General features: G+C 41.1%; 1 protein-coding gene across 30 annotated transcripts in view; it reads left to right on the top strand.

The window, feature by feature from the left end:
- LOC118225630 (LIM zinc-binding domain-containing Nebulette-like) overlaps positions 1-27,562 on the top strand; it is an 85,448-nt gene extending 57,886 nt beyond the window's left edge. For 15 of the 30 annotated variants that reach the window (XM_035414346.1, XM_035414350.1, XM_035414345.1 and 12 more), the window contains 39 exons: positions 31-141; positions 219-329; positions 571-681; positions 897-1,007; positions 1,913-2,023; positions 2,347-2,457; positions 2,664-2,774; positions 3,266-3,376; positions 3,813-3,923; positions 4,278-4,388; positions 4,617-4,727; positions 5,383-5,493; positions 5,964-6,074; positions 6,635-6,745; positions 8,001-8,111; positions 9,370-9,471; positions 10,137-10,241; positions 11,556-11,666; positions 13,121-13,225; positions 13,621-13,725; positions 13,891-13,998; positions 14,474-14,584; positions 15,613-15,729; positions 16,281-16,391; positions 18,244-18,354; positions 19,173-19,277; positions 19,495-19,599; positions 19,917-20,021; positions 20,638-20,730; positions 21,113-21,205; positions 21,588-21,680; positions 22,248-22,340; positions 22,552-22,584; positions 22,718-22,822; positions 23,383-23,554; positions 23,847-23,939; positions 24,250-24,393; positions 25,123-25,241; positions 25,683-27,562. In XM_035414346.1, the coding sequence (XP_035270237.1) occupies positions 31-141; positions 219-329; positions 571-681; positions 897-1,007; positions 1,913-2,023; positions 2,347-2,457; positions 2,664-2,774; positions 3,266-3,376; positions 3,813-3,923; positions 4,278-4,388; positions 4,617-4,727; positions 5,383-5,493; positions 5,964-6,074; positions 6,635-6,745; positions 8,001-8,111; positions 9,370-9,471; positions 10,137-10,241; positions 11,556-11,666; positions 13,121-13,225; positions 13,621-13,725; positions 13,891-13,998; positions 14,474-14,584; positions 15,613-15,729; positions 16,281-16,391; positions 18,244-18,354; positions 19,173-19,277; positions 19,495-19,599; positions 19,917-20,021; positions 20,638-20,730; positions 21,113-21,205; positions 21,588-21,680; positions 22,248-22,340; positions 22,552-22,584; positions 22,718-22,822; positions 23,383-23,554; positions 23,847-23,939; positions 24,250-24,393; positions 25,123-25,241; positions 25,683-25,862 (4,284 nt within the window). In that variant the 3' untranslated portion in view covers positions 25,863-27,562. The remainder of the gene's footprint in view (positions 1-30; positions 142-218; positions 330-570; positions 682-896; positions 1,008-1,912; positions 2,024-2,346; positions 2,458-2,663; positions 2,775-3,265; positions 3,377-3,812; positions 3,924-4,277; positions 4,389-4,616; positions 4,728-5,382; positions 5,494-5,963; positions 6,075-6,634; positions 6,746-8,000; positions 8,112-9,369; positions 9,472-10,136; positions 10,242-11,555; positions 11,667-13,120; positions 13,226-13,620; positions 13,726-13,890; positions 13,999-14,473; positions 14,585-15,612; positions 15,730-16,280; positions 16,392-18,243; positions 18,355-19,172; positions 19,278-19,494; positions 19,600-19,916; positions 20,022-20,637; positions 20,731-21,112; positions 21,206-21,587; positions 21,681-22,247; positions 22,341-22,551; positions 22,585-22,717; positions 22,823-23,382; positions 23,555-23,846; positions 23,940-24,249; positions 24,394-25,122; positions 25,242-25,682) is intronic. The other 15 variants (XM_035414360.1, XM_035414361.1, XM_035414337.1 and 12 more) reach the window with 14 other exon arrangements.
- Positions 27,563-27,828: the final 266 nt, after the last annotated feature.

Genomic DNA, 27,828 nt, shown 5'->3' with positions numbered 1-27,828 from the left:
GTTCAAAATCTGCTTTTTTCACTTAATTAGAACAGGTACAAAGAACGTGGGAAGAGGAACATTTCCAATAGTATTTATTCTCAACTCCCAGAGACCACAGAGACCCAGTTTGTGAAAGCCGTGTCAGAACTCCAGAGTGAGGTAACGGTTTAGAACTGATATATTTTACAGAAACCTCATCTCTGTATGAATGACTGAGTTTCTTCACTGTTTTCCAGACTAAATACAAGGAGGCAGGGAAGAAGCAGGCATCCAGTTCTCTGTACTCTCAGCTACCTGAAACCCTAGAGACTCAACACGCCAAGGAGGCTTCCCAGTTACAGAGCGAAGTATGCAACACTACCCTTACTCTGATATAGATGTGTACCAAATAAACAAAATGAAGATTAATATGCTTGTGATAATGGATGGGGCTTACTTTTTCATTGTTTGTTTCAGCGATTTGGTTCTTGATTACCATACTCTATATTCATATTTACACATGCATTTCACAAACTAAACACTGGTAGAATGAAATGGTATGCTTTGACTGCATCGATAAAGCTGGCAGTGTCTTGTTCTCATTCGCAGGTGAAATATAAGGAGAAAGTGAAGAAGGACACTTCCAGGTCCCTCTACTCTCAGCTTCAGGAAACTTCTGAGATTCAGTTTAACAAAGAGATTTCAGAGATCCAAAGTGAGGTAAGGACTCATTAAAGCATTATATTCCCTGAAGCAGAAACTGCCTGTCTTATATTTATGAGTTTGTGTTGAAGATGTACAGACTAATGTACCCACAGCTAAAAGGCCACTGCTGCTCGGATTCCTTTGTACGTACTGCAAAAAAACTGCAAACAGTTTGTGGTAATTACAGTATTAAGCCTTGCTGTGAAATATTAAAACTTTCTTACTTTCAGGTCAAATACAAGGAGGGTGGAAAGAAAGAGAGCTCAACCAGTCTTTATTCTCAGCTTCCTGAGACAACAGAGATCCAGTTTGCTAAACGGATATCGGAAATCCAGAGTGAGGTATAACTTTTCAGCTTCAAGTGTGTGCACTTGTTTCTTGCAGGCTATAAAGACTTGTTAGTTGAGTGCCTATCTGTTTCCTGTTTGCTCCTGCTCTTTCTAAACAAATTACAGCGAAGGGCTTGTGTTGTTTCACTCTGATCTAGGCTTGACCCAACTTCCTCCTTCATTGTGAAGGGAGGGAAGATAAATCCATTGCTGTTATCATCAACCAGTGAGCTATGAATAGAAAATTAATGTTATCTTTCAAACAAAAAATAATTAACTGATGTAGGTACTCAGAAGTGCCAACATCCATATAAGGTATTGTTCAATAATTAATGATAGACAATAGAAAAATGTCTGAGCCAAACCTCAGTATTTCTAGGCTGAACTATGAGCCTGCTCTGATTCTAGTATGGACATAAAGTGTGAAATACATTAATATACTGAATACTCATTGAACCTGATTGTTCATCTGGGAGCCATGTGAAACCACCATGCATATTTTTCTAAATATAAAAGAGTTTCTGAAGTAGACTCCTCATGTTGTGTTTGTAATGTCACACATTGGCCTGGATTCAATCAACATTTGTCCAAATAAAAGTAGTGCTGTTTTTTTTCCTCACAGACACAGTGTGGCAAATTCAGCTATCACCAGAAATAACTCACAAAACAGTGTCTGTGAAGAAATAAAAAAGCGCCTGCTTTTATTTGTGAGTCACAGCATCTCCATGGAGACTGATGCTTGTGCAATGCAGGTTCTCTGTATACATTGTATGAATGAACCTCATAGTCTAAGTTATTAAGTGTGAATATGTTTCCTCACAGTTTGTTACTAGAACTGACATGGTTTTTGTTTCAGTTCCAAAAATGGTTTTCTATTTGATCTTAATTTTTGGGGGGATATTCTTTATACTTTCCAGCTGAAGTACAAAGGAGATAACCAGAAGGAACTGTCAAATTCCCTGTATGCACAGATGCCCCATACAAGGGAGATACAGTTTGCTAAAGAAATGTCAGAGACATTGAGTGAGGTGGGGTCACTGGGTGTTTGACTAATTGTGAGAAACGACTGGCTTCACTCACTCTCATTTAACCGAGATATCATGGATAGCAATTTCCTCTTATCTTTGCTCTTAACAAACCTGCTCTTAACAGCTAATCATTTTGGCTATCATGCCATTACAAATGATATTGGATCCTGAATGACATGTGTGTCTCTTTATACTCTTTACATTGGTAATATTGAAGTATCTCATCATGTAATGATGAAAATGCAAAGCAAATAGGTACACTTATGTTGGAATATAAGCACGTAAGGTGAAATCTTTTTTTGTTTAAAATATTTTTTTCACAGAATAAGTACAAAGAAGCAGGGAAGAAGCAGGCCTCTACTTCACTGTATTCTGTGCTGCCAGAGACCATGGAGACCCAACACGCTAAAGAGGCCTCTCAATTACAGAGCGAGGTCAGTTTTTGCTGTACTCACACACTCCTCTACACCAGTGATCCTGATCTTTGCTAATATCAGGGTATTACATGCTGTGTAGCCAAATGCAAATGCAAGATCATGTATGTGTATGTATCAGCTAATATATGGTACCACAGGTGCTATGTTATTCATCTGGGCTGACCCAGTGTGTTGAGATTGGTATCTTCTTTATTTGTTTCCAGAACAAGTACAGAGAGAGTAGCAGACAGACTCTCTCCAGCAGCCTCTATTCCCAGCTCCCACAGACTCCAGAGATCCAGTTTGCCTCAGAAATATCTGCCATTCAAAGCGAGGTACAACTCTATGAGTTTTTACTATAGATACATTATTTATAAGTTTACAGTAATATCACCTACAGCTGTGCTTAATTAGTTGCACCATGCAAACCTATGTTTACTGTTTGGATTAACTCACAGTTAAAAGTACATTTATTTTTTCCTCATAACAAACACTTTGGTGTGTTCAATGATCGCCAGAACTAACTCACAAATTATCTGTGGGAAAAAAGGACTAATGTATTTATTACTTGGCCAATTTTTTACAAATTTTTCATTGAATCCAGGGTTATGCTTCTCAGGTAAAACATATTCTTAGTTCATTAGCTAGTGTTGGCAAAATGTTTTCAACATGACTATTGATTTATTTCACTGGAGCTCATTACATAACTGACGTTTTTTGTTATTTGTCGTTTAACATTGAGACATGTCTGTTAAAAATAGCATAGGTTTGCTTTCACCAATAGTTGACTGGTAATGGTTAAAATGAGCTTTTTTCACTTAATTAGAACAGGTACAAAGAACGTGGGAAGAGGGATATTTCCAATAGTCTTTATTCACAACTCCCAGAAACCACAGAGACGCAGTTTGCCAAAGCTGTGTCTGAACTCCAGAGTGAGGTAAGTGGAGCAGAAATGGTGCTAAGTCTATATTGTGTCCGTCCTTAAAAAGATGGCTGCTAGTGAAATATTCCTTAGCTCACATTATTTACATATATCCCAAAAGCATCTTATAAGCTTCATTTTAAATTACTGGCTACCATATGATTTCATGATGACTCATGGTGTATATTTGGCTTAAGTCTTATATACTGAAATACTGCTATGAAGTTTCCTTTTTAAACTGAATTGTGCTGTGTATGTGTATGTGTTTGAAATCCAGCATGCCACTTCATCCTAACTGTCTGAGGCAACCTTTGTTAGCAGGTGCTTTTAAACTCCTGTATTTTGCTTTAAATGTAAGTTGTATGGAGAAATGTATTCTCTTGATATAGAAAGGCCACGTGCCAACTGAAATTAGCTGATAAATAATGTCATTTCTGCTGCTGCATTTCAGACCAAGTACAAGCAACAAGGGAAGAACGGAGTGTGCGCTACTCTGTACTCTCAGTTACCTGAAACCCTGGAGACCCGACACGCCAAGGAGGTCTCCCAGTTACTGAGCGAGGTACTCAACACCACAATACAGGGTCATCAATTTCACCTGTCAATTAAATCAGTTTTGCCTGTTTATTTTGTTGTAGCTCATTTCCTGTTTAATGTTTGGGGTGGTAGTGTAGAATAATGGGTAAGGAATTGGTCTTGTAACCTACAGTTTACCAGTTTGATTACTGGGCAGGACACTGCTGTACTCAAATTACTTAACTTGCACTGCTTCAGTTTAGAGCCAGCTATATAAATGGCTGCAATGCAAATACTGTGCTATACTGTGCTAAAAAGAAAGGTTATACATGCTGCTCTGGATAAGAGCATCTGCAAAATGCCTCTAATGTTTGTCTTCATTTTCTGTTTTCGTTTTCAGATCAAATACAAGGTAGAGGGAAAAAAAGAGGTTTCTTCTTGCTTATATTCTCGAATGCCAGAGACCGCCGAGATCCAGTTTGCCAAAGCAGTGTCGGAACTCCAGAGTGAGGTGAATGAGTTGACGCATCTCATATCACTCTTCAGTGAGGATGACTGTGGCTTGATGAAGGGCCTCTGGCTGATTGACTTGGTGGAAGCTAATGAGTTTCTAGATAAATCACAGACTTTTGATACATTTGTCTGGGTTTTCTGCTATCCTGTTTTTCTGACCCAGCGATGTCCTAATTGTTGTGTCTGGTGTGGTCTAAATGTTTGCTTCCATCTTTGTGTTTTTCAGAATAAATACAAGCAGAAAGGTAAAGAGGAGATTTCCAACAGCATTTTCTCTCAACTTCCAGAGACGACTGAGACCCAGTTTGCTAAACAAATGTCGGAAATGCAGAGTGAGGTAAAATTTGGTTTGGTGTGCTGTGGAGAAATGTGTGTGGGGGTATGTGTATACATGTTTACTTGTGCATCTACTTTATGTGACCTTTGTGTATTTATGTGAAACTGGTTAGAAGTACCAACAGGATTCCCTTAAGAAAGTCTTTCTCAAAATGGCATATAGTATGTTTTATTTTATAAATCAACCAATAATAACAGTGAAAATAATCTTCTTTAACTTTTACCTTCCCCTCCGCTCCTCTTTTTCCCACCCACATTTTAAGATAATGGGTACTTCCTGCTGAAAATATATCTTTGTCTGCTGTAAGGATTTTTTTTTTTCATGATTTGAAGGATCTAAACCAAAACAAACATAGGAGGGCACTAAAAAGCAGCTACACAACTATCTCACCATAGCTGTGTACAAAATTCAGTGTTTCAGGTTATTCCCGAGCTGCATTCTGCATGTGGCACGTGAGCCTCTGTTCTCAGGAATCCTTGAAGGCACTGAAGGCGTGTTTACTGTGCTGCTTTTTTCTGTGTGCTGTTTCCAAAACCTCACAAACCGGAAGCCAACTGTGAAGGTTTACCATTGTGTGTATGTGTGTGCTTTCAGAACAAAGTATATCTCGCTTACCTGTGCATGTTCAAGAAGGGATATGCTTTATACTTTACAGCAAAAGTACAAAGGAGAAACCCGGAAGGAACTGTCAAATTGCTTGTATGCACAGATGCCCAACACAGTTGAAACCCAGTTTGTTAAAGAACTGTCGCAGTCCCTGAGTGAGGTGGGGTCACAGGGTGTTTGACTAACTATGTGCAAAACAACTGGCTTCACTCACAACACACTGTCTGGTTGCCATGAAGATTGCAGACTAATCTCTCATTCCTTGGTTGTGGGTGTGACAGAAAAGGTCCTGCATTTCAGTGCTAACAGTGCCAGTCCTTGTTTTGGTTTCAATAAATCAAAGAACATTTACTGCAAAATTCTCACTGTTAAATCAGCTATCAGACTTGTATGAACTATTAGAGAAGTTAACTCTAATAGAGCATGTGTGGTCCCTACTTGACTCTGATGAACTCTGTTCAAGGAGTCCAATAGGGACCGCGTATATTCTATTGCAGTTAAACTCTATTGAATTCACACTGAACATTTTTCTGCGCATGGTATATTTGCAAATGTGGCTTGCGGTGTTGTAGAAACAGAGACAATGCCTTTTGTGCTTGAAAAGGGTTGACTATGTTGTTTTGTTTCCAGAGTAAGTACAAAGAAGCTGGGAAAAGGGAGTTTGCCAACTCCCTGTATGCCCAGATGGCACAAACAAGTGAAACCCAGCATGCTAAAGAGGTGTCCCTGCTTGTCAGCGAGGTACCGTCACCCCAGTATACTTTCACCAGCACTGTATCAACTGATGAATTGCATTTGTTACAGTCAAAGTGAGAAATCGGTCATTTTGAAAAATAACCGCATAACTGGTTGGTCGTCAAAATGACTGGTTATTTTGCAAAAAGACCGATTTCTCATAGACCATAACACATATATTATATATTATTGTACAATGCTATAATTCGTATGATTCAAAAATAGCTATTATCAGAAGATGTATTTGGAAGTAAGCTCAGTTACCTCATTTTGTTTTGGGTTACTTTAATGAATGCAAAATGAATGGAATTCATGCAGTCAAATATGCCTGCAATTCAAGCCTTTAACAATACAATTATAATCTCAGTTCCCAATACAGTATGCCAAATTGGCAGCATATCAGGTATGAACATAATCTCACTACTGTTGTCATGCACAATGACAGCCTTTTAAACATACGATAAATCAAGAAAAGCTTATGTATGTGGCTTGCAGCTGTGCACACACATCGTTATGGGTGCTGTCCGAGAGCTTTATACAGGCCGCTGCTGTTTTTTTTTTCACAGAAAAGTTACAAAGAACAGGGTAAGAAGAACTCTGCCACCTGCCTGTATGCCCAGATGCCCCAGACCATTGAAACAGTGTTTGCCAAAGAAGTGGGAAAGCACCAGAGTGATGTAAGAGTTCTAGCCTCCTTAAACCGTTCACATTAGCAATTATATTCACGCAATAGATTGTTGAATATGCTCCCTCAATAACAGGTGATCTACACTCCACCTTCTTGTGCCTAAAAAAAGAAATGAATGGAGTTTTCTTTGTGTTGATGATATCTCGACTAAACGTACCTGAATTTATGTGACCGTGGTGTGAACCATGCCAAGGCCTCTTCCGGTAGCAAGACAGCGCTCGTAAGATAATTGGGAGTAGAAGGTAGGCATTTGCACTGTATGTTGCGGTAGATGTGATAGATGTGAGTTGAAAGAATGCGAGCGACTCTTGAGGTGACAGGGTCACGGCTCGGTGGTGACGAGGGACGATGGTCGGGTACTGGCTCTCGGCGGCCCGCTCTTAGATCCACACGCGTGCGGGCGGTGTAACTGGAGCCAGCTGCACCACGCCGAGCCCCCGTGCGGTAAGGGACAGCAGACTGGGGTGAGAGCCCAGGGTCCACCCATGCGTGTGCCGTGGAACAGCTGTGGTATACTTCGATCCCCCAGGCCCCTAGAACAACAGCCCAGTGATCCGGCCCCTGTCCCATTCATGTTGAGGAATCAATTACAACTGAGTGCACGCTTCTGTTAGCACTGAGCTAACTGGAGCGTGACAGTAAGATGGCTGCTGTGTGCTTTTCTCTTGATGAGCCAGGATCAATCTCCCATCAGGTGTGTTGTATTTTCAGAAGCTGTGTATAATGTAACAGTTTTTCAGATGTGCTACTAGGTAGCTGTTTGTACCTCGTACAGTTGTACCTGGTTGAGTTGAGCTTGTTACTTTCCTTGCTGCACACTCACTGCAGTGTGTTCTGTCTTTATCACTTACAAGTCGAATATGTGTTCTCCTAACTGCCCGTGATTTCTTATCACTCCTAGTACAGGCATTCATATGCAGTCCCTCTGCCTGGTTCTGCCTTTGGCACACTGTTTAATTAAGGACTACTGCTTTGGTGTCTGTCCCAGAATGGCAGCTTTGTCATACAACTCCCTCCCAGTGCTCTCCTTCTCTCAACATTGTCTCATCTGAGCATCACTTCAGGGAGCAGAGGGCTGCATAACTGCTTCTTTTAGTTAAATCTGAGCAACATTTGCTGCCTGATAAAATATTTAAGTTAAAATGGGTCTCACGTGTACAGTGAATGACTGCTAAAGGCATACTGGCATTTCATGCAGGCAGTATTGCAGGAACGCCAATGCTTTCGCGGGCCTGTTTTCCCAGAAACTGTACAAAGAGAAGTTCAATGCAGAAAAGGGAAAGTCGAGCTACACGAACATGAAGACCCTACCTGATGTCGCCCACGCCATGGAAGTTAACAAAAAACAGAGCGAGGTAATTACCTCTTTTGCTGTACATGTGTGCAAAGATTCAAGTTCTCATATGAGTTTTGCTGCACCATTGTGACTAATTATAGTTAAGCTAACACCGCGGGGTTTCATGTGACTGAAGCGTGTTTAGCCCAGTGCTACTATTGGAGCAAGAGAGATTTATATGATGGAATGTTCAGGAGTGAATTATGGACCGCTAACTCCGAGAAGCATAAAAGAAACAGAGATACAAGCTCTGTTTTGTGTACAATGCTTTCCTTAATGCGATAAGTTACCTACCTAATAAGTTACCCATACACTATGAAGTGACAAGCACATCGCAGACACAAACACCCCTGATTTGCTCCTTCCTATTAAACGGTGATGAAAATATGATAAAAATATAAATGGCAAATAGTACTTAGGAAGCAGCAGGGTCATCAGTGGTGCAGTCATGTGCATTAAGCAGCGGCTTCCTGGAACCCAATTGTATGCCGCCTCAGGCAGATTGCTTATTTCAGAGATGCCAGTATCAATACACATCACAGAATGAAACTAGGCCAGTACTCAGCACTGTTTTTATCCTAATTAAAGGTACGATATGCAGATGCCCTACACCGCTGTTTTTCTGTACTTACAGAAACGTAATATTCATGATGGAGGTAAGGAGGGGGAGAAATGGAAGAATCAGTGTGTTTTTTATGACTATTAGTTTGAGTTGCAGTGATTGCAAAGCAATTCCATCAAACATTCTTTCTGTTAAAAGTGAGGGGTCATGCTTTTTGGGAATTCAAAATCACATTAGTTCTGAAGAATTTCGATAAATTCTGTAAAAAAAAAAACTGAAAGTATCAAAATCCGTGAAGTGTAGCTTCTTATTTCTTCTTCAGATAATGGCTTTTTAGCACATTTTATTTGAAGAACATCCCCCGAGGAGAATTTTAATTGCATCTAATTTGTCTTTAATAATTGGTCAGCAAATGTGTGCATACTGAGTCACTAATATTAAAAATGCATTGTTTTTCTCATGTGCAGGCCAATAAATGTAGAGAATGGCCAGAATAAAATTGTAATGTTTCAGAAATATAGCTCTCACAATGCAAGCATGCATCCATTTTTTTACTGAATAGTCCTCCAGTGTCTGACTGAACGCTGCATTGAGAAACGCTGCTGTAACCTCGCCATCTGCTTCTACATCTGCCACCAAACTCCCCTCTAACACTTCACACTCGTCTCATAGATTTGTCGAAATCCTGACACCTCGCTCTCGGTCTGTCTTGCAGGTTGCCTACAGAAAAGGGAAGGAGGAACTTCACAAGTTCACTGAGGTGGCAGACAGACTAGACATCCTCAGCGCCAGGCAGACCAGCAGGCTAGTCAGCGATGTAAGTGACTGCGATCAAACTTCATGCCCTCGCATTTCATTATTGGCTTTACAAGATGTTGTTCTGCTCTTATGAGTGTGCTTAGCAAATTTTCGTGATACAATAAACACAAGTCACCACTACAGCTGTTATTTATGGTGAGCTTTATGGAAATAAGCTCAGAAATAAGGTAGCATTCACTTAAAGCATTCGTTTTTTCATGCATTTAATGTGTTCATTAAGCTACAGAATGAAGATCAGTAAGTGTGATAAGTGTGCTTCCTTTTTTCAAATATATATGTGCAATTTCCTTATGATATCAACTATGTCATTTCTAAATGTGAGAGCTGGAGGGCTGACATAGTGTGTCCTTCTGCATGGATATTCACATCAAGACCAACTAAATCGGTACATACATGGTTGATTAAAATGTGAAGTTAGCTCTGCAATAAACATCTCCACAATACCAATACCTAATCCTCCACTAGTGGGCAGTACAACAATCCTGCTTCGTTCAAATTATTATTTTTTAATTCTGAAGGTATTGATTTCATATGATGTTTAAATGGTGTACAGGCAGATTCACAGATTATGTGATTTTCCAGAATTATAAGTGGTGTAGAAGAATAGTGCAAGTGCCAGTGCTAAAACATTATGCCTTCTGAAAGTTTTCTACTGTCCCACAGGTTGCCTATAAGAGTAAAACCAAGACTGATGTCTACAATGTGCAGTCTGTCCTTGGACGGTCTGACATTGAGCATGCCAAAGAGGCCTCCAAATTGGCTAGTCAGGTAAACTCTGAATCTGTAGTTTTGACTATCATATTTATAATTTAAGTACAGTAAATGCATGAATTGTGATTCATGATATATTTTGACAATATTGTAAATTATAATACTGCCATGAAAGCATATGTTGAAGAATGTATTGCTCTTCTACACTATTTATGGAGCAACATCCAATTATATTTATTCTTAAAAAGCATAGCAGAATGTTTTATTGATGTATGTATGTATGTAGGACTCTTGAGTATTGGATTGACAGAATTGACATGTTTTCATAAATAAAACTTACCTCACTAAGTTTTTACTAATTTGATACAATTAGGGATTCACAGTATTTGAATCTGTTCAATAATTAAAACTGCGTGTATCTGTATTTGGATGGAAACCTAGTAGTGGGCGTACAATAAACTGGACATTTTGCAAACAGGAAATGCCAGTTTTTTAAAACCTAAATGTACATTAAGCTATAAATGTATGTCTTTTCTTATGCATACTGCATATTTAGGCTAGAAACTGGTATTTATTGTAGCTAACACAGCTTTCAGTGTATGCTGTGCACACTTCTGGGTTTCTATCCAAACGCAGGTACGAATAGTTTTGCTCCTTGAGCAGATACAGAGGAGATACTGCATTCCCCTTGTCACAATCATAGCCTTTAATTTACTGATATTGTAAACTGTGTGCAGGGAGGTTCAGTTGCAGCCAGTGCTGACATGTCATGTTAGTGTTAACCTGTCAGTGTTAATGAGAGGAATCTCTCTCCTGGGGCTGGTGCAGCCATCGCATCTGCTTGAAAGCACTGAGGCACCGAAGGATTGCTTCATCGTGCTCTATAAATAATAAAAACCCTGTCAAATTTACCTTACATTAGTGGCAGAGGGGTTCCGAATTTGTAACTGTATTTTGTCTCTCATTGTATTTTAATCATATAGTCTACTACTTTAGAGTACCATATAAGTTAGACTTTTGGTATATTAACATTATGGTTTATTAACATTGTCTTCATTCAGTAATGATTCATACTGTATTTTATTGAAGAAGCTCACCCACATTCGGGTTTGACCACAATTTGACCACAATTTTCCTGTGTACAGAATAACAGATGGCACACCCTCCCTAGAACAGCTATACCCCAATAACTCTTAAAACACACAGAGAACAATAAAGCTCACAAGTCTGGCTGGTGGCTTTGCTTGACAGTGAAAACATAATGTTGTGCTTTCCTGTGTAAACTACAGCAATACAAAGTTTATCTTCTAGAGTTATGTCTAATAGTGAGTCCACTGTACTTTGAACTCACTGTCCCTCCCCCTTCCCCAGGTGAAGTACAAGGAAAAGTTTGAGGACCAGAAAGGGCAGAAGCCCCAGTACAACCCAGGGGAGTGTTTGTCCTTTAAACACACCCAGGCTGCCTCTGTTCTTGCCAGTCAGGTGGGTGCAATGCATCCCAGTCAGTAGTGTCAATCTCAGCACTTCAGTGCAAAAATTATGCTAAATTGTACTAGTTGGCACTTGGTGTATTATTCTCAGGCTAATACCCAATCTCACCTCACTGCAAAGATCTTGAATGGCACATCATCAGCGATGCACTGGTTTGCATTTGTTTTGGATGGTTTTAGCCCTACACATGTATTGACCATATATTGTGGCTCAGGATAATATCCTGCGTGTACACTAGCTCACCAGCACTTTGACATCACCACATGCACAACATACACGTCAGAAATGGCAAAACTAATATTCACCGGAAGTTGAGAAATTTTGCTGCTGGATTCTTTAAATGCCATCCCCTGAAATAGCAATGGGTTAGCACACTGTGCACTTGGGTTAAAAGTGATGGTCACTGTGACCTTCCTGAATCTGCACAGCACTTTCTTACACCCTGCCATCTTTCAGAAACAATTTTCTATTTAAAAATACATTTAATCTGTGCAGCCAAGCAACCGTTTCCATGGGAACTTGTTAAAGGCAAATGGCTGTTTTTTTCATGCCAAAGATGGAGTAGGCTATTTCAGACATGTTATTACCTGTGGAAGCCAAAGGACTTTGCCACATCATCACCTTCCATGAGTCTTATTTTTTGCCATTTTACACTTTCACATAGAATATGAATCACACCCCCCCCCCCCCCCCCCCCCCCCCACACACACACACACACACCCGCGCTCACACTCCTCTTGGGGCAAGCAGGACTGGGAACATGTACTATCTGTGTTACTGCAATTGATTATTTTTCTAAAGATCAATGACAACGAGACTAAGTCCAAGAACCATTGAGAAGCTCTTGTTTATCACTTCGAGGGTCGTGATATCTAAGCACCAGAAGACAGTTTTCTGCCCTTTTAGTTCTCAATGAATATTGAGAGAGAGGGTCTTGAAAAAATGGATGCTTAGTAGAGAGTAGCAGCCAGTAGAGATGCTAAGCAAAGAGTAGCAGCTGGTGTAGATGCTAACTAGAGATGCAGCAGCCAGTAGAGTTGATAAGTAGTGATGATAAGTAGAGAGTAGCAGCCAGAAGAGATGATAAGTAGTGATGATAAATAGAGAGTAGCAGCCAGTAGAGATAAGTAGAGTGGCAGCCAGTAGAGGTGCTAAGTAGCGAGCAGCAGCCTGTAGAAATGCTAATTAGGGAGTAGCAGCCAGTAGAGATGCTGAGTAGAGAGTAGCAGCCAATAGAGATGATAAGTAGAGTGTAACTGTCAGTAGAGATGGTAAGTAGAGATTAGCAGCCAGTAGAGATGCTAAGTAGAAAGTAGCAGCCAGTAGAGATGCTAAGAAGAGACTAACAGCCAGTAGAAATGCTATGTAGAGAGTAGCAGCCAGTAGCGGCCATGCTAACCCCGGTTCCTCAGTCTGAGCCTGAGTGTGTTTGTGTATGGATTCAGGTGAAGTACAAGAGTGACCTACAGCAGATACATGAGCCTTCCACTGACCTGCCGAATCTGCTGCTCCTGGAACACGTGTTGCAAGCCAGCAAGCTGCAGAGCAATGTACGGTACCGCCTCTCCTTCTCCCTGCCACCGACTGCAGGCACGGTCTACAAAACATCAGCCTTGTGTTACGCATGGAGCTTGATTCCATTCCTCACAAAAGACCAATAAAAAATACCTGTAATTGCATATTATTGCCAATACATCATTGGGTATTACATTTACATATCAAGTTTCAGTGAAGGAGGAATCCGTTGTGTGTAAATTTTACATGGAATCATTGAATGGGTTAATTAGATTAAATATTCACTAAAGATTAGTATCTTTTAAAAGAAAAAAAGAAACATGGAAATGACTGGGACACACTAAGTTATTCCCAAAGAAATCATTCATATACACGTCTTACTAACTGTGAGTCTATTTTAATTAAATTAATCACTGTTCTGTCCCTTCAGCTGGAATACAGGAAGAAATATGAGCAGTCTAAGGGCCAGTACCACTTTGCCTTGAACACGGCTGAACAGCTTCACCACAGGGAGAACGCGGTACTGCACAGTCAGGTCAGAACAGCATCCTGCCACCTCGATGGCTCGTAAACTCATACCGTTCTTAAAATCCTTTCTTATAATTAGGATAACCCTTTCTGCAAAACGAAATTTACAGCCGAGATAAGCTAATCATAAAGTATTTTTCCTTCGTTTTGTGTTTTGGTTCTCGCATTGCAGGTGAAATACAAGGAGAAGTATGAGAAGTCCAAAGGCAAGTCACAGCTGGAGTTCATGGATACTCAGTCCTACAAAGTGTCCAAAGAAGCTCAGAAAATGCAGAGTGAGGTATGTCGCCATTTTGGTATGTTACATGCGGTGAAGTGTTTGTTCAAAGGATCATATACAGTGTGACATTTTCACACATGACTGCAAATGGGACCTTTGTTGTGCATCAGTATTTCCTCTGAATTCATTAATCAATTAAATAAGAGACAGGTATTTATTGAAGTGCTAGTCCAGTGTAAAGTCAATGCTAATGATCTTTTTTTTGACACTTAATTTCCATGTTTTGCCTGGTCAACAGTAATTGCACATTTGATCTTTCCTCGTGTTTTTCTCTAAACCTAAAATGCTCATTTCCACCGTATTCTCGAATTGTTGCTTATTAATAATGGCCATTTTTGAACTTGTTGAAGAATGTTATCTTATCTTTGAAATGACCTGGAAAAACTGTATGAACTACTTACACATTTGGCAGACGTTTTGATATTGATAGACTGAAAGAAGAGTAGAGCTTTTTTCCTTTTCTCGCCATTAATAGAGGGAATACCGAAAGGAGTATGATGACAACATCCGGGGAAAGGCTCTGCTGGAGCTGGATATGACCCCTGGGTACTTGCATGCTCGCTATGCTAGCAGCCTCCTGAATGAGGTTAGTCCTTGCAATCTCATAATGCTCAGTACCATGATGCAGTGAAAATGACACTTACTGACACCCCATTAAACTTGATATTTAATTAACATATATAGAGTATAATTTGTACAGAATTTTAATTAATTTTCATAATTTTCAGAGCTTGTGACTCCTATTTAACATTTCTACATTAGTGACAATACCGTGGATATAACAATATCCAGTTTTATTTCATGGTTGCACAGTGTCCACTCAATGCTTTATTAGGTTCTTACAGCTGATTTATTGTTAGGCTTACGCCGGGCACCCACTGCACACGTAGCGTAAGCGGCGCGTAAGCAGCACGGCGAAGCAGCACTGCGCGGCGCGTAGCGCATCTACACTGGTTCCGTTAAGTAAGCCGCAAAGGCTTGCTTAAAGCTCTATATTCCTAGTAGCTCTCGCAGTCTGCAGTGGGATTACATCGTGTATTTCACGTTTGTTCATGACTGTTGATTATGGGTTAAGTGAATACTTGGTGAGAGACCTTTTTCAGTTTGTTCATTTGGTAATATTTTGTTTATTACCTGTGACAAAACAGTCATGTTGCTGATTGGTAGCTTCTACTGTATTGTTGAATAAGACATTTTTACACTGATGCCTCCTAGAGGCAGTCATATGTACCACTTTGTTTTACACACTAGAACTGCTTACCTTTGTAACTATATAGTTCAATTCATTTTTATCCAAACCCTTCATTACGAGCATGAATAACCTACCTTTAGTTTAGCTATTAATGATGTAGAGACTATTATGTCCATTATTTGAAGTACTATGACTCATTTGGGAGAATCCAAGCTTGCCACTCTTTAGCAGTGCTTCTGAGTTACTCTTTGTATGCTGCAGTTAATCCTCTCCTCACACTTTTAAAGGCAGCATTAATGGGGAATATAACACTAGTTAATTAATGACTCAATCATCTATTGTTACTATTGCGTTACTATTTTAATACCCTCAACAAAAGATTGTGAAATAGATGGACCCCTCCCATACTGTGTTGCTCACAGAAGGAGTACAGGAAGGACTTGGAGCTGGGGGTGAAGGGGAGAGGGTTGTCTGGGCTGGGACTGGAGGAGACACCAGACCTAATCCGTGTGAAGAACGCTGGTCATATCCTTAATGAGGTACCTCTCCACCCCCACCTTGCCCTCCAAATCCCAACACTAAACTGAACACAACGGGAACAGTCGGACCTCTCCTGTGGCAGATCTAGTTAAATCACTAGACCGTAGAGCTGCAGGGTCTTTAAAATAAACACCCAGTTTAAAAACCATTACGGTCCACTGCCGCCACAATACATTAATGTGCGCTGTGTGATTACAACACTGATCTTTCAGGAAACAACATTGTGTTTGGATATATACTACAAATTGGGAGAAAATGTAAAATTAGGAAATAAACTGCTCCAAAAGATCCATAGATTACTGTTTTTAAACCGGTGTGCCACGGCATACTACTGTGCTGTCAGAACGCACCGTAGAAAAGTGTCAGATTCCACGTGTGAAACATTTTCTAATGTTTCAGTGGTTAATGGGATAGTGGTGTGCCAGGGAATTTTTTGATCATAAAAAGTGTGCAGTGGCAGGAAAATGTTGGGAAATGCTGATTTAAATGACAAAAAAACTTGAAAAGCCTTGCAAAAGAAGTGACATCATGTGGAACCTGTCCGTTGCAGAAGGAGTACAGGAAGGATCTTGAGACAGAGATTCGTGGGAAGGGCATGGAGGTCAGTGCAGAGCTGCCAGAGATCCAGAGGGCCAAGAGGGCCTCCCAGATGGCCAGCCAGGTGAGGATGGATGCCTCTATTTCAGAAATAAACTACATTTCGGTGCAGCTCTGGACTATATTGTAGTTCACCGGACAAAACCATTACAATTTACGGAGAATATGCAAACAAACACTGAGATGTTACACCCCTAAGAACGGATAAAAAGGAGAGAAGTATTTCAAGCTGGGAGATATCCTTGATTACAGATGACTAAAGATTCACCTAAAATTTTAAATATACAGGTGCTGATTTAGGTTATAACCTCATTTCTACAAAGGCTCCCTCTAGTGGTCAACTAATTACACTATAAAGTCAGTACCACACATAGAGAAATACACCTAAATTCAAGTATTCAGGAAGACTGAACCATGGAAAAAAAGTTTTTGTGTGGACATCACAAATTTTACTGTGTGAGATGTACTTGTAGACTGGCCGACAAACAGTGTAGCTGAAACAGTAAATTGTGAGAGTTGCTCTGTTGTGTATAGTGCAGTCTACAGCAGGATTATGGCTTGCTCCAATCATATCTCCTCCCTGGCTCTGGACTAACACCGTATCCTCAGATTTATCTCAAGCAGGTTCTTGCTTTATAATCCAGTACGTCGTTGAACTCGAGTCGTATCTCTTCACAAACAAGCTTTTCATTGTTTTTGTTTGTGATTTTTGATTGGAGTTAATTTTTAAAAACTTCTTGCCAAAACATTTAAAACCAGAATTGGCCTGCAGTACTATAATCCTACTGCATTTTTGTTCCTAATGGTAATAAGGATGTTCCAAACACGATGTGTCATTGCTTTTTTTATCAAATTGATTTGATAAAAGCACATTTGCCATTTTTTTCATGTTCATCTCCATAAAACAAATTAATGCTTGGTCAATTGAGTGCAATGGAACTTTAAAGATTTTCTGCTGTGATTAGCATACGTAATGTTAAGTCCTGATGAAATTAATTGGGCTGCTAACGCAATATTAGCCCTACATCCCCTGTCCCGATGTCATTACAAGAGAAAGCAGTGCTGAAACATCCCTCTGCACTTTGAGCCTAGCATTTTGGCTCTTTTTTAATTAAATGGGCTGTGCTTTATACAGATATTTTTAGAATTTCATCATGGTGAATGAAAAAAACAATCCCCACAACTGACTTTATAAAGGCACCCGTGTTTATTAGATAGCCTAGCTCATTTGTAAAATGGACGTGTACTTTTGGTGGTTGTGAGTAGTTTTTAGCCAGCAGCAGAAATTAATTACAGTGGCTAAGCAACAAAAGGCTTGATTAGTCAAAGTGAAGAGGCCTTCGGAAAACACAGAGAGGAGCGATAGGAACACTTTGGTACTGGAGGTCATTTCATTTCTGAAGAGACATTAAACAGAGGGCCTACATTACTGCTGTAATCAAAGACAGCGTGGTGCTAATAAAAGATGGACGTGGAAGTGGTAACCATGGAGTCAGTTTCTCAGTCAGGCACTCTGAATCTGAGTGTCCAATTACCCCTTTCAAACTATGAACTATTGTCTTCCCACCACAACTGATATGGAGTGAATATTCTGGCCTGAAATTTCCCTCTTGCATAACCCAAGTTGGCACTGCTCACAGTCGTTGGATAAGAACAAACTCAATCACAGTAAAAACTATTCTTGAAAAAAATGTGCATTAAAAATCCAGCTAGTTCTGTCAGAATTTTTGTTTCTCGTGCAGATATTTATTTTTCAGCCAGTGGTAAAATAATAGAATGTTTACATTAACACTGAAACATTATGTGTTTTTGTTCTTTGGACAAAGACTACTAAGACTATAGCAGCATTACATTACATTAATGGCTGGATAGAGAAGGGGACAGGAGACTGACCTGTACTGGTGCTGTTGTTACAGAAAGAGTACCGTAAGGACATGGAAACAGAGATTGTAGGGAAGGGCATGGAGGTGAGTGTGGATGTACTGGAGATACAGAGAGCCAAGAAAGCCTCGGAGATCACTAGCCAGGTGAGCTCTACACCAGACTGCAAAGCCATGTTACGACACAGCAAAGCATTCAAGCCCACGTTTAAGCCCACAATCATGGCTAATGTTGTGTCAACACACCACCATACAGAAAACCACAATATCACACAACACAGGTTAGTAATCAGGCAAGCTAACCCACTCAAAGAACACAGTTCAACCCAATGCAACTCATCTTCAAGGATTATTAGCTAGATGCTGTAGGACATATTACTACAGTATCACATATTATCACTTTGCAAAAAACTGAACAGCTACAGCAGAAAAAATGTTTTCTTGTCAAGACTCTCACCAACTCACATACTCGCACAACATCAGTCATGCAATATAAAGGGTATCCGGCTGAAGACAGAAAGGTCAAATACTGCCCCAGGGCTACATCACTCAGTGCCCACGCTCACTGACAGTGCACTGATCATTTCATTACTTAGAAATAGATGCTGGCCTCCACACACTGTAAAATTCAATGCCTTTTTCAGTCTGCAGCACATTCATAAATCATTCATAGTAACAGTGAGACTACACGTGTCTCCTCTTTCCAGTGACTAATGAGAAATCATTTGTCAAGCACTTCACATAATAATTGCGACATTTAGCATCAAAAAAGCCATCTTTTTGAATGATAGGTTTAAATTTTTTTCTTTGTTTGAATTAATAAGAGCTAGTGTTGTTTTGTTAATGAATGAGAGTGAGGTGAAGAGAACAAAGGATGCTGGGTATTCTTCATGTCTATGAAGGCCACCTGTCAGTCCTGTTGCTGGAGGATGTAAGATCTTCTTGCTTGTGATTGGCTATTGCAGACCTCCTATAAACAGCTGTCTCAGCTGAGGGAGAATTCATACGGCACAGTTACGGACACTCCAGAGCTCCTCCATGCCGCCTACCTAAAGGACGTATATAGCCAGGTATGGTAGTCTTGCACACACAGAGAAAGGTGCTTGCACAGTATTGTGGGAAATTGAGGCCTTTCCGGTTTGAGTGTGAGTTGTGTGTCACCGGTGAGGGAGGTATTTTAATGTATGCTAACATACTGCAAGCATCGCCATGGCAATGGTGTTATTACCATGACGCCATCATGCAATGGTGGGTTACAAGCCAAGTTTTTCCACCTCCCCTGACCAGAAAAAGTACAAGGACGAAGCGGAGAAGCTAAAGGGCTCGTACGCAGTGATGTCAGACACTCCAGAGATGGAGAGAGTGAGGAACAGCCAGAGGAACATCAGCTCGGTACATTATAGTTCATTACCCATTACTCCTTAAATTATTACACTGCTCGATACATCATTAAACTCTATGCTTTTAACCACACACTACTCCTTACATCACACACTAAACCTTACAGTATTACATACTGAACCTCACATCATGTGCCTTACAAAACACACACTTTATTTTATATTATTACATGCTGCAATATAAACATCACATGACACTGTACATCACTGCACTTCATTTCACAACACAGTACCCCTTACATCAGTTACATCAGTGCTTCCTGTTCCCTTGCTACTAGTCATAACCTTTGGCATCGCCTGTCTTCGCAGTTGCGATACTCATGGGACTCAAAGCTGCTCAGGAGCCTGATGTCATCAGTCACTGAAACTCCTGAAATCATCCTCGCCAGGGAGAACTCTAAGAAAATCAGCAATGTAAGCGCTCTTTGTCACACATCAGAAACCTTCGCATCAAGTTATTATTCATAGTTTGCTTTCCTTTTCGTGTACCACCAAAAATGCATCTGTTCTGCCGAGTTAAAGGAAGAGCCTAGTTTCAGCAATACATTGCACCATTACACAGTCAGAACTGTGCACTGTGCAGGATATGTAGACTCCAGCTACATGTGATGCCAATGTGGTGCGTTTGGTGCCATTCATTCAGGTCTCTCGCCCAGTAACTTGTTTGTTTTTAGAACAAAGTCAAACTACTTTTCATGGCCGACCTTAGTTAGTCCTTAAGATCTTGTGGCCACAATGCCTGTCTCTGTATTGCCTAACTGAAAGCTATCTGACATTTTTGCTCATAAATTTGTCAATGACATTAGGATGATCTTTGTCATGTTCTTTCATTGTACAAAATGTTAAACACAAAATAACTTTAACGAATGTGTTAAAACATGTTTTGGTAAGTGACTTGTAAATTCCAGAGCTTGATATCTAAAAACCGAACTCTGCAGACAGAACCCTGTATTTGCTACCTCCTGCTTGTAGGGAAAGCTTTGTTAGGTGAATGCAGGGCATTGTGCAACACTCTGCTGGCTGTGTTCAGGTGCAGTACAGGGAAGAGGTGGGCACAGGGACTGCCGTGAAGGACACCTTTGAGATGGAGAGGGTCCGGAGGAACCAGGAGAACATCAGCACCGTGAGAATCAAACCTCTGACTCTTAGCAGTGTGGAACAGGCAGCGTGGCTATGCTAGCTATGCCATGGAACAAGGGTAGAAGAATTTGCGAGAGGGTGGAACTTGTGTAAAGTGGACAAAGGCTCAATATTATGAAAACACACTGTAAATAAATAATATATTATTTGAAACTGGATACCTTTGAACAATGCATCAAGCGTTTCTCAAAATTCTCAGTAACATGGCAACATCTCCTTTGTTGTTTTGGTTTGTTGAGCGGATTTTAAAGCCTGTCTTTTAAAACCCACCCTGCTAGCCTTTGCATAACAGCACTGTCCATTAGTGAACCACACTAAACAATAGCCGATTGAAAGAAAGCCAACACTCTGCTGGCTGTGTTTAGGTGCAGTACAGGAAAGAGGTGGGCACAGGGACTGCTGTGAAGGACACCCCTGAGATGGAGAGGGTCCGAAGGAACCAGGAGAACATCAGCACAGTGAGAATCAAACCTCTGACTCTTAGCAGTGTGGAACAGGCAGCGTGACTGTGCTACTGGTGCAATGGAACAAGGGTAGAAGAATTCGTAAGAGGGTGGAACTTGTGTAAAGTGGAAAAAGGCTCAATGTTAGCATTACACACTGTAAATAAATAATATATTATTTGAACCTGAATACCTTTGAACAATGCATCAAGTGTTTCTCAAAATTCATAATAACGTGGCAACATCTCCTTTGTTGTTTTGGTTTGTTGAGGGGATTTTAAAGCCTGTCTTTTAAAACCCACCCTGCTAGCCTTTGCACAACAGCACTGTCCCAGAGTGAACCGCACTAAACAATAGCGGATTGAAAGAAAGCCAACACTCTGCTGCCTGTGTTCAGGTGCAGTACAGGAAAGAGATGGGCACAGGGACTGCTGTGAAGGATACCCCTGAGATGGAGAGGGTCCGGAGGAACCAGGAGAACATCAGCACAGTGAGAATTAAGCCTCTGCTCTTAGCAGTGTGGAAAAGGCAGAGTGACTGTGCTAGCTATGCTATGCAGAGTGACTATGCTAGCTATGCTATGCTTATGGCCAAGTGGGTAACCCATAAAATAACCCATTGAAAGAGAGGTTCAGCTGGCCACACCCCAGTACCAAAACAGCCAATCAGAGTGGCAGTTCTGGCCAAGTCTGAATTGGACAGAAACTAAGAACTTGAACTCCAGTCTCTCATATTAAAGGAACAGTTTCTGTTGGGGTGGGGGGCTTGGTACATGTATCTCAGATATATTAAATGAAAAATAACAAGAATGGGAGCAAATTAACGCATCAAAGAGCATTATAATATTTTTATGACAACCTGGTAACCAGTCTCATTTTGAGAGTCGTTTGTCTGTTCATCAAATACTCTAGTGGCCCACTGAATCCCCTCTGGGTATTTATGTTGTGTTCTCTGAAACTCAAAGGTTTTTGGTTTGTATGTGTAATTGTGAGGAGCCTTTTGATTTGATACACTGTTACATGCCAATTGTGCTGCGAAAGCTGACATGTTCTCACAGGTGAAATATAAGAAACAGCTGGGCCAAGCCACTCCTGTAGGAGTGACTCCAGAGATGGAGAGAGTTCGTCAGAACCAGGAGAACATCAGCTCGGCAAGTCTGCTATCACTGGCTCATCACTGTGATGTTATTCCTGTATTGCATGTCTGCGACCACTGGAGTATCACTGCGATGTCATTACTATATCACAAGTCTGTTCCCAATGACACAACATCACTGTGATGTCATCACTATGTCATAAGTCTGGTCCCAATGACTTGGGTAACCAGTTAATCCCCCCTTGTTTTCTCGCATTGTACTTCAGTCCTTCGTCAGCTCAAGTGCATCAACGTCACTGGTATTGTACAATTTAGTGCTTGAAACATTGCCCCACACAACCTCATAACTCTGTTGTACTTCATTGTAGCTGGAGTGAATGGGGAGGTCTGGAGCGGGTGCTTTCTGTGACCCTGTGTTGCCGGGCATTTCAGGTGAAGTACCAGCGGGGGTTGCAGGCGATGAAGGGGCGGGCTTGCTCGGCGGTGGACACGCCCGAGCTGAGGCGTGTTAGGAAGTCGCAGAGCAGCATCTCCATGGTAGCGTGAGGGTGGCCATGACAACAGAGCTGCCCACGGTGGAGTAACACCACTCACTGTGCTCACTGTGGCTGGGACTGCAGCACTCTTAACTCCCCTGACAAGGGTAAACCCCACGTCCCCTCGGCCCGGACGAGGGAAAGCGCAATGACTCCGCCAATGTTTTTATTCACGTATATTTAACATTTTATTAATATTTTGTTTTAATGTTTTTATTAATAAAACACTTTTACACCTCTGGTTTCAGTGTGTTATTTTTGTTGTTGGCTGACCAAATGCACCCTTACTCACAGTGTGAACTCATTGTGTGTGTGTTGTGTGTGTGTGTATATTTGTGTGTGTTGTGTTGCCTGTAGGTGTATGTGTGTTTGTCTGTCTGACCGTTTGCCAAATAGGAATTGGTGTGTGTGATAGTTTGAAATTTTTGCATGTAGATCATTGCAAATTGTGTGATTCTTCACTATTCTTAACAGACTAACTAAACCACATGCAACTTTCTAGTTACAGTTGTGGAGCAACTGTGGAAAAGGACATTCGTAACGGAATGTTTGATCTGACAGGCGAAATACCATGAAGACTTTGAGCGGACGAAGGGCCGAGGGTTCACCCCGGTGGTGGATGACCCGAACTTGGAGCGAGTCCGCCGGAACAACCGGGTGATAAGCGACGCGGCGTACAAGGGGGTGCATCCGCAAGTGGTGGAGATGGACCGCAGGCCAGGCATCATCGTCGGTGAGTCTCTGCCCATCGGCATCAACGAGCTTCCGCAGAGTCTGGCAACCCTTTCCACACCTGAAACCGACAATGTTGCAGTTTCAGTCTGGGTGGACAGGTGGTACCTGTGGTGATCCTGTGGTCCTATCATGAGCCCAAGCTCTCCTTTTGCTTAGCTGTGCTTTAACTATCTACATTTGCTTAAGATTACCGCAGTTAAGAGAGTTGATATTTGATCTTTCCCATTGCCTCCCTGTCTGTCTGTCTGTCTGTCTCTGAATAACCTGACTTTCTCTCTGCTCTGCGAAAGACCTGAAGGTGTGGCGTACTGACCCAGGCTCCATCTTTGACTTTGACCCTGTGGAGGATAACATTCAGTCTAAAAGTCTGCAAAAAATGTCGGGTACTGCTCACCTCACCCTCCAATTCACTCCATTCTAAAATCTCTGAACTCTGCAAGTTTTTTTCTGCCTATTTATGCTGTTATTCTACTTTTTAAAAACTCCTTTTCTGTTCCTTAATTGTGCAATATTCCCTTCTTTTTTCCTATTTAGTATTTTCTAGTATCTGTAAGTTCATCTGTTGCTGCATAATTCTTTTCCCAATTGCCTTTCGTTTTTATTCTCTGTATTTTCTCACCTGTTCACTCTTGCCGTTGGCATCCTGTCTCTTGTCTGTTGTCTTTGTCGCCCCCGTGTGGCTGTCGGGGGTAGAGCGTGCAAACCGCCTTAGCCGCCAGCAGTCTCAGCAGTCTCTGCATTCCCAGACCCAGTCAGTGAGCTCCCTGGGGTCTGAGCTGTGGGACAAGAGTCTGTCTGTCTACAGCAGCAGCTCTGCACAGCAGTCACAGGACAGAGGTAGCGCACGGTCTCAAAAACACCAAAGCACCAGCTAACCCAAACACACACGTGTGGAGAGATGTGTTTAAGGACAAACACTTTTTAACACACACAAACTCGTATTCACACACAGTAACACAAAATAATAGAGACGCATGCACATACAATGAGAGTTAGTATTGACTCACTCGCTGATTGCACTCCCTTTCCACATATGTCTCTTTTATATGCAATAACGCACATGCGTTCTGTATTAAATTTCCCTGTTCCAAAAGCATTGAGGTATTCTTGTAAACTCACAATGCCAATGTCCTCCCATAAGCACATCTCCTGGAAGCTAGCCTCTCTCCCTGCACTCTCTCAGCGTCTGTTCACCATGTGCCTTTTACAATGGCTCGTCCAATCACAAGCAGCTGCACGGTCTTCCCAGTGATCTGAAGGGCACTCCAGGTGCCGATTCAATGCCTGAGATTTGTGTTTGACTGCATTCTTTCCTGCCTGACACCAGACTCGTCAGTCACGTTTTGTTCACAGGATGTGTCCCTTTAACTTCCCCTTTGTTTTTCTCCTGTTATTTGATGACCTAACCTGCACCATGACTGAAATGCTCCTCCAGGTCTACCATTCCCACAGGATGTCTTGAAGACGTAAAGCGTCCTCATTTGTCTTCCTTCTCTAAATGACTAAACTGCTTCTCTCAATGTTTTTCCTTGATTTTCCATTTGTTTGGATGACTTCGAACGGCAGCCCCCGTCCTGCCTGGAGCGTACCAACAGAGCGGGCACCAGCAGGGGTATGGCTACATGCACCAGACCAGCATGTCGTCTGTGAGATCTGTGCAGTCGCCCCCTCATTCCACCACCATGGTGAGTCCCAGTACTTTTAACAACTTGTTTCCTTTCTATTTCAAAGCCTTTAAGTGAACGTATTATACTAACACACGGTTTAAGAGAATAATGTATGCACTCAGTTTGTGTCATCCCAAAAAAAACCATAAGATAAGGGGAATAAGATTTACTCCCTGTTGGCTTGCCTTGTCAGGTAGAAGACCATGAGTGCCCACATGCCCACATAACTGCATACAGTTGATATATGTTGATAGTTGACAATTTACAGAATATCACTTGGCACATGCTTGGTCGTGCCTCTTAATGAATATAAACAACATTCATCAAAGCTGAACATTTCAGCTTCAACCGTAGAATCTGACAGAGCTGGATCATTCGGTTAGTCTATGGAATCTGTGGCTGCATTTGATTGATGTGTTTTAACAGTCCCGTCCCTGTGCTCCAATCCACTCCCCACAGCAAAGAGTATACCGGGCACTGTACGACTACGCGGCGCAGGACCACGACGAGGTGTCCTTCCGGGACGGTGACGTCATCATCAACGCACAGCCTATCGACGAGGGCTGGATGTTCGGAACGGTGCAGAGGACGGGAAAATCCGGCATGCTCCCCGCCAACTATGTGGAGTGTTTAAACTAACTGTAACGCCTGCGCCTTACCCTACGGGCACCCCAGCCCCGGTCCTGGAGGGCATATAGCAGGGTCTCTTTGAGTCACTACATCTCGGCACCAGGAAGCGTAGTTCAGTTTGCGCCCTGTGGACACAGCGATTTAGGGCTAACAATCCTGGTTCTTCAGAGCCACAATGGCCTATGTCAACAATGGACTATGTCTTCAATGATCTTTGAGAATTGAAAACATTGTCATGCATATTAATTATTACAGAAAGTTATTCCTCCAATGAAGCACATGCAGTATTTTCCTGATATTAAAAAGAGGAGAGATTGGTGGCTTTGCTGGACCAGGGTTGGTCAGCCTGGATAAACGCTTGTAGATACTACAATCCTTCATAAGTAGAGCTGGGAGAGCGTTTTCCCCTATTTTATTTTACTACCTTTTTCATTTAGATTTTAACTAACCTTTTATTTTATTTTTTTTAAGTGATAGAAGCATTGAGGAGAATGACCTTTCAGTACTAAAAATAATATAGTACTGTTGTCTTATCTCTATAACGCACTGCTTCATGTTGCATTTAGCACAACTGATCTGACACTTTTTTTTGGTAGATCTGCAACATACAAGTAATGCTGGTAGGCCTGGTAGTTAACATAACTTCTTGCTGTGGGTTTATTTGAGGCCTGTATTACAGTTTCTGGTATGCAAAATGTTGGGGTTTAATAGACACAAATGTATATTTTGTCTTTAAAATCGTATAGATAAGGGGTCACTGGTGAGACTAAAACTAAAAAAGACTTTCAATTAGCATTAAGCTACAAATATAATATAATTTCTTTTTCGAATGGTAAGTTATGGGGTGTCATGCTTTATTTATTCAGTACAATAACTCGGGTTTACGCTTTGATTTTGGGATAGAAATATTGTATGAACCTGAAAGGATGCAAAACAGCCTCAAATATATGGCAGAAATGCTTGCCTTAATCGAGATTGCTGAGCATTCTCGTGGATCTCTGCCTGCACGACATAGAAATGCTAACGTAACAAAATGTTGAAAAAAAAAAGCTGAAATAGTAAGTGAATTCTGAATTTAACAGAGGATAACACCCCTTAAGTGCTGGGCATGTACGCAACATGGCAGCGCAAAACACGACTGCGGGTGCTGTAAGCTAAGCACTCATTGAAAACTTCATCAACCTATATAATTTATAAATTGGACTTTATGTTTTGTAGCTTATGCAAGGTTGGGCTCTGCTTGTTATAATTTTTTTTAAAATGTACTTTGACAGAATTTTCACCATCAAAATCACGTGTGCACTTACATATGTTATCTCGATTGCCGGATTGTTTCTTCTCTTGCTTCATAGCCCCTTTACGCATTTTCCCAGTACACAATACTTTCATTTTAGGGTTAAATTAAAATGGATAGTTTAAACAGAGACGAATATTTATTTGTTCTGAGAATAACGAAAAAATCAGAAACGGTGATGTTTCGTTTATACGAACCTTTTTGTCTTGACATTCTTCTCTTCCTAGTAGAGATGAAAAGAACAAGTATTTTTTTCCCCCAGTGTTTAAGCATCGTCACTGATTTTTTTTGTTTAAGCTGATATAATAGATGAATCTCAAATGTCGTCACCTCTTGTTTTGTAAGCAGTTTAGTTTTGTTTCGTTATTAATTGCAGTGTGTCCCGTGAGAAAATAAACAGCTTTGTCAAACCAGACTTTTGGTTAATCCGTGTATTCCTTAGCGCAAATGACTGCGAATGATGTAAATGTATAACAACGTCTTGGCCCTCTCTCTGCGGCGTGATGATGCCCCTTGTGATGAAGATCGCTGAAGTGCATTGCAAATGCGGCGTAAGGGGGGTAAATCGATATATTATTTTACACACGTAAACAAAAAATAATAATAATAATAATTTCTAAAAAACTAAACTAAAAACTCGTTCACTTTCTCCAAATAAATGCCATTTCTTGTTCCTTTTGT

This window comes from Anguilla anguilla, chromosome 4 (genome assembly GCF_013347855.1).
Source record: "Anguilla anguilla isolate fAngAng1 chromosome 4, fAngAng1.pri, whole genome shotgun sequence".
Taxonomy (NCBI): Eukaryota; Metazoa; Chordata; class Actinopteri; order Anguilliformes; family Anguillidae; genus Anguilla; species Anguilla anguilla.
The sequence above is the reverse complement of the archived record's forward strand: the minus strand, read 5'-3'. Positions and strand labels throughout refer to the sequence as shown.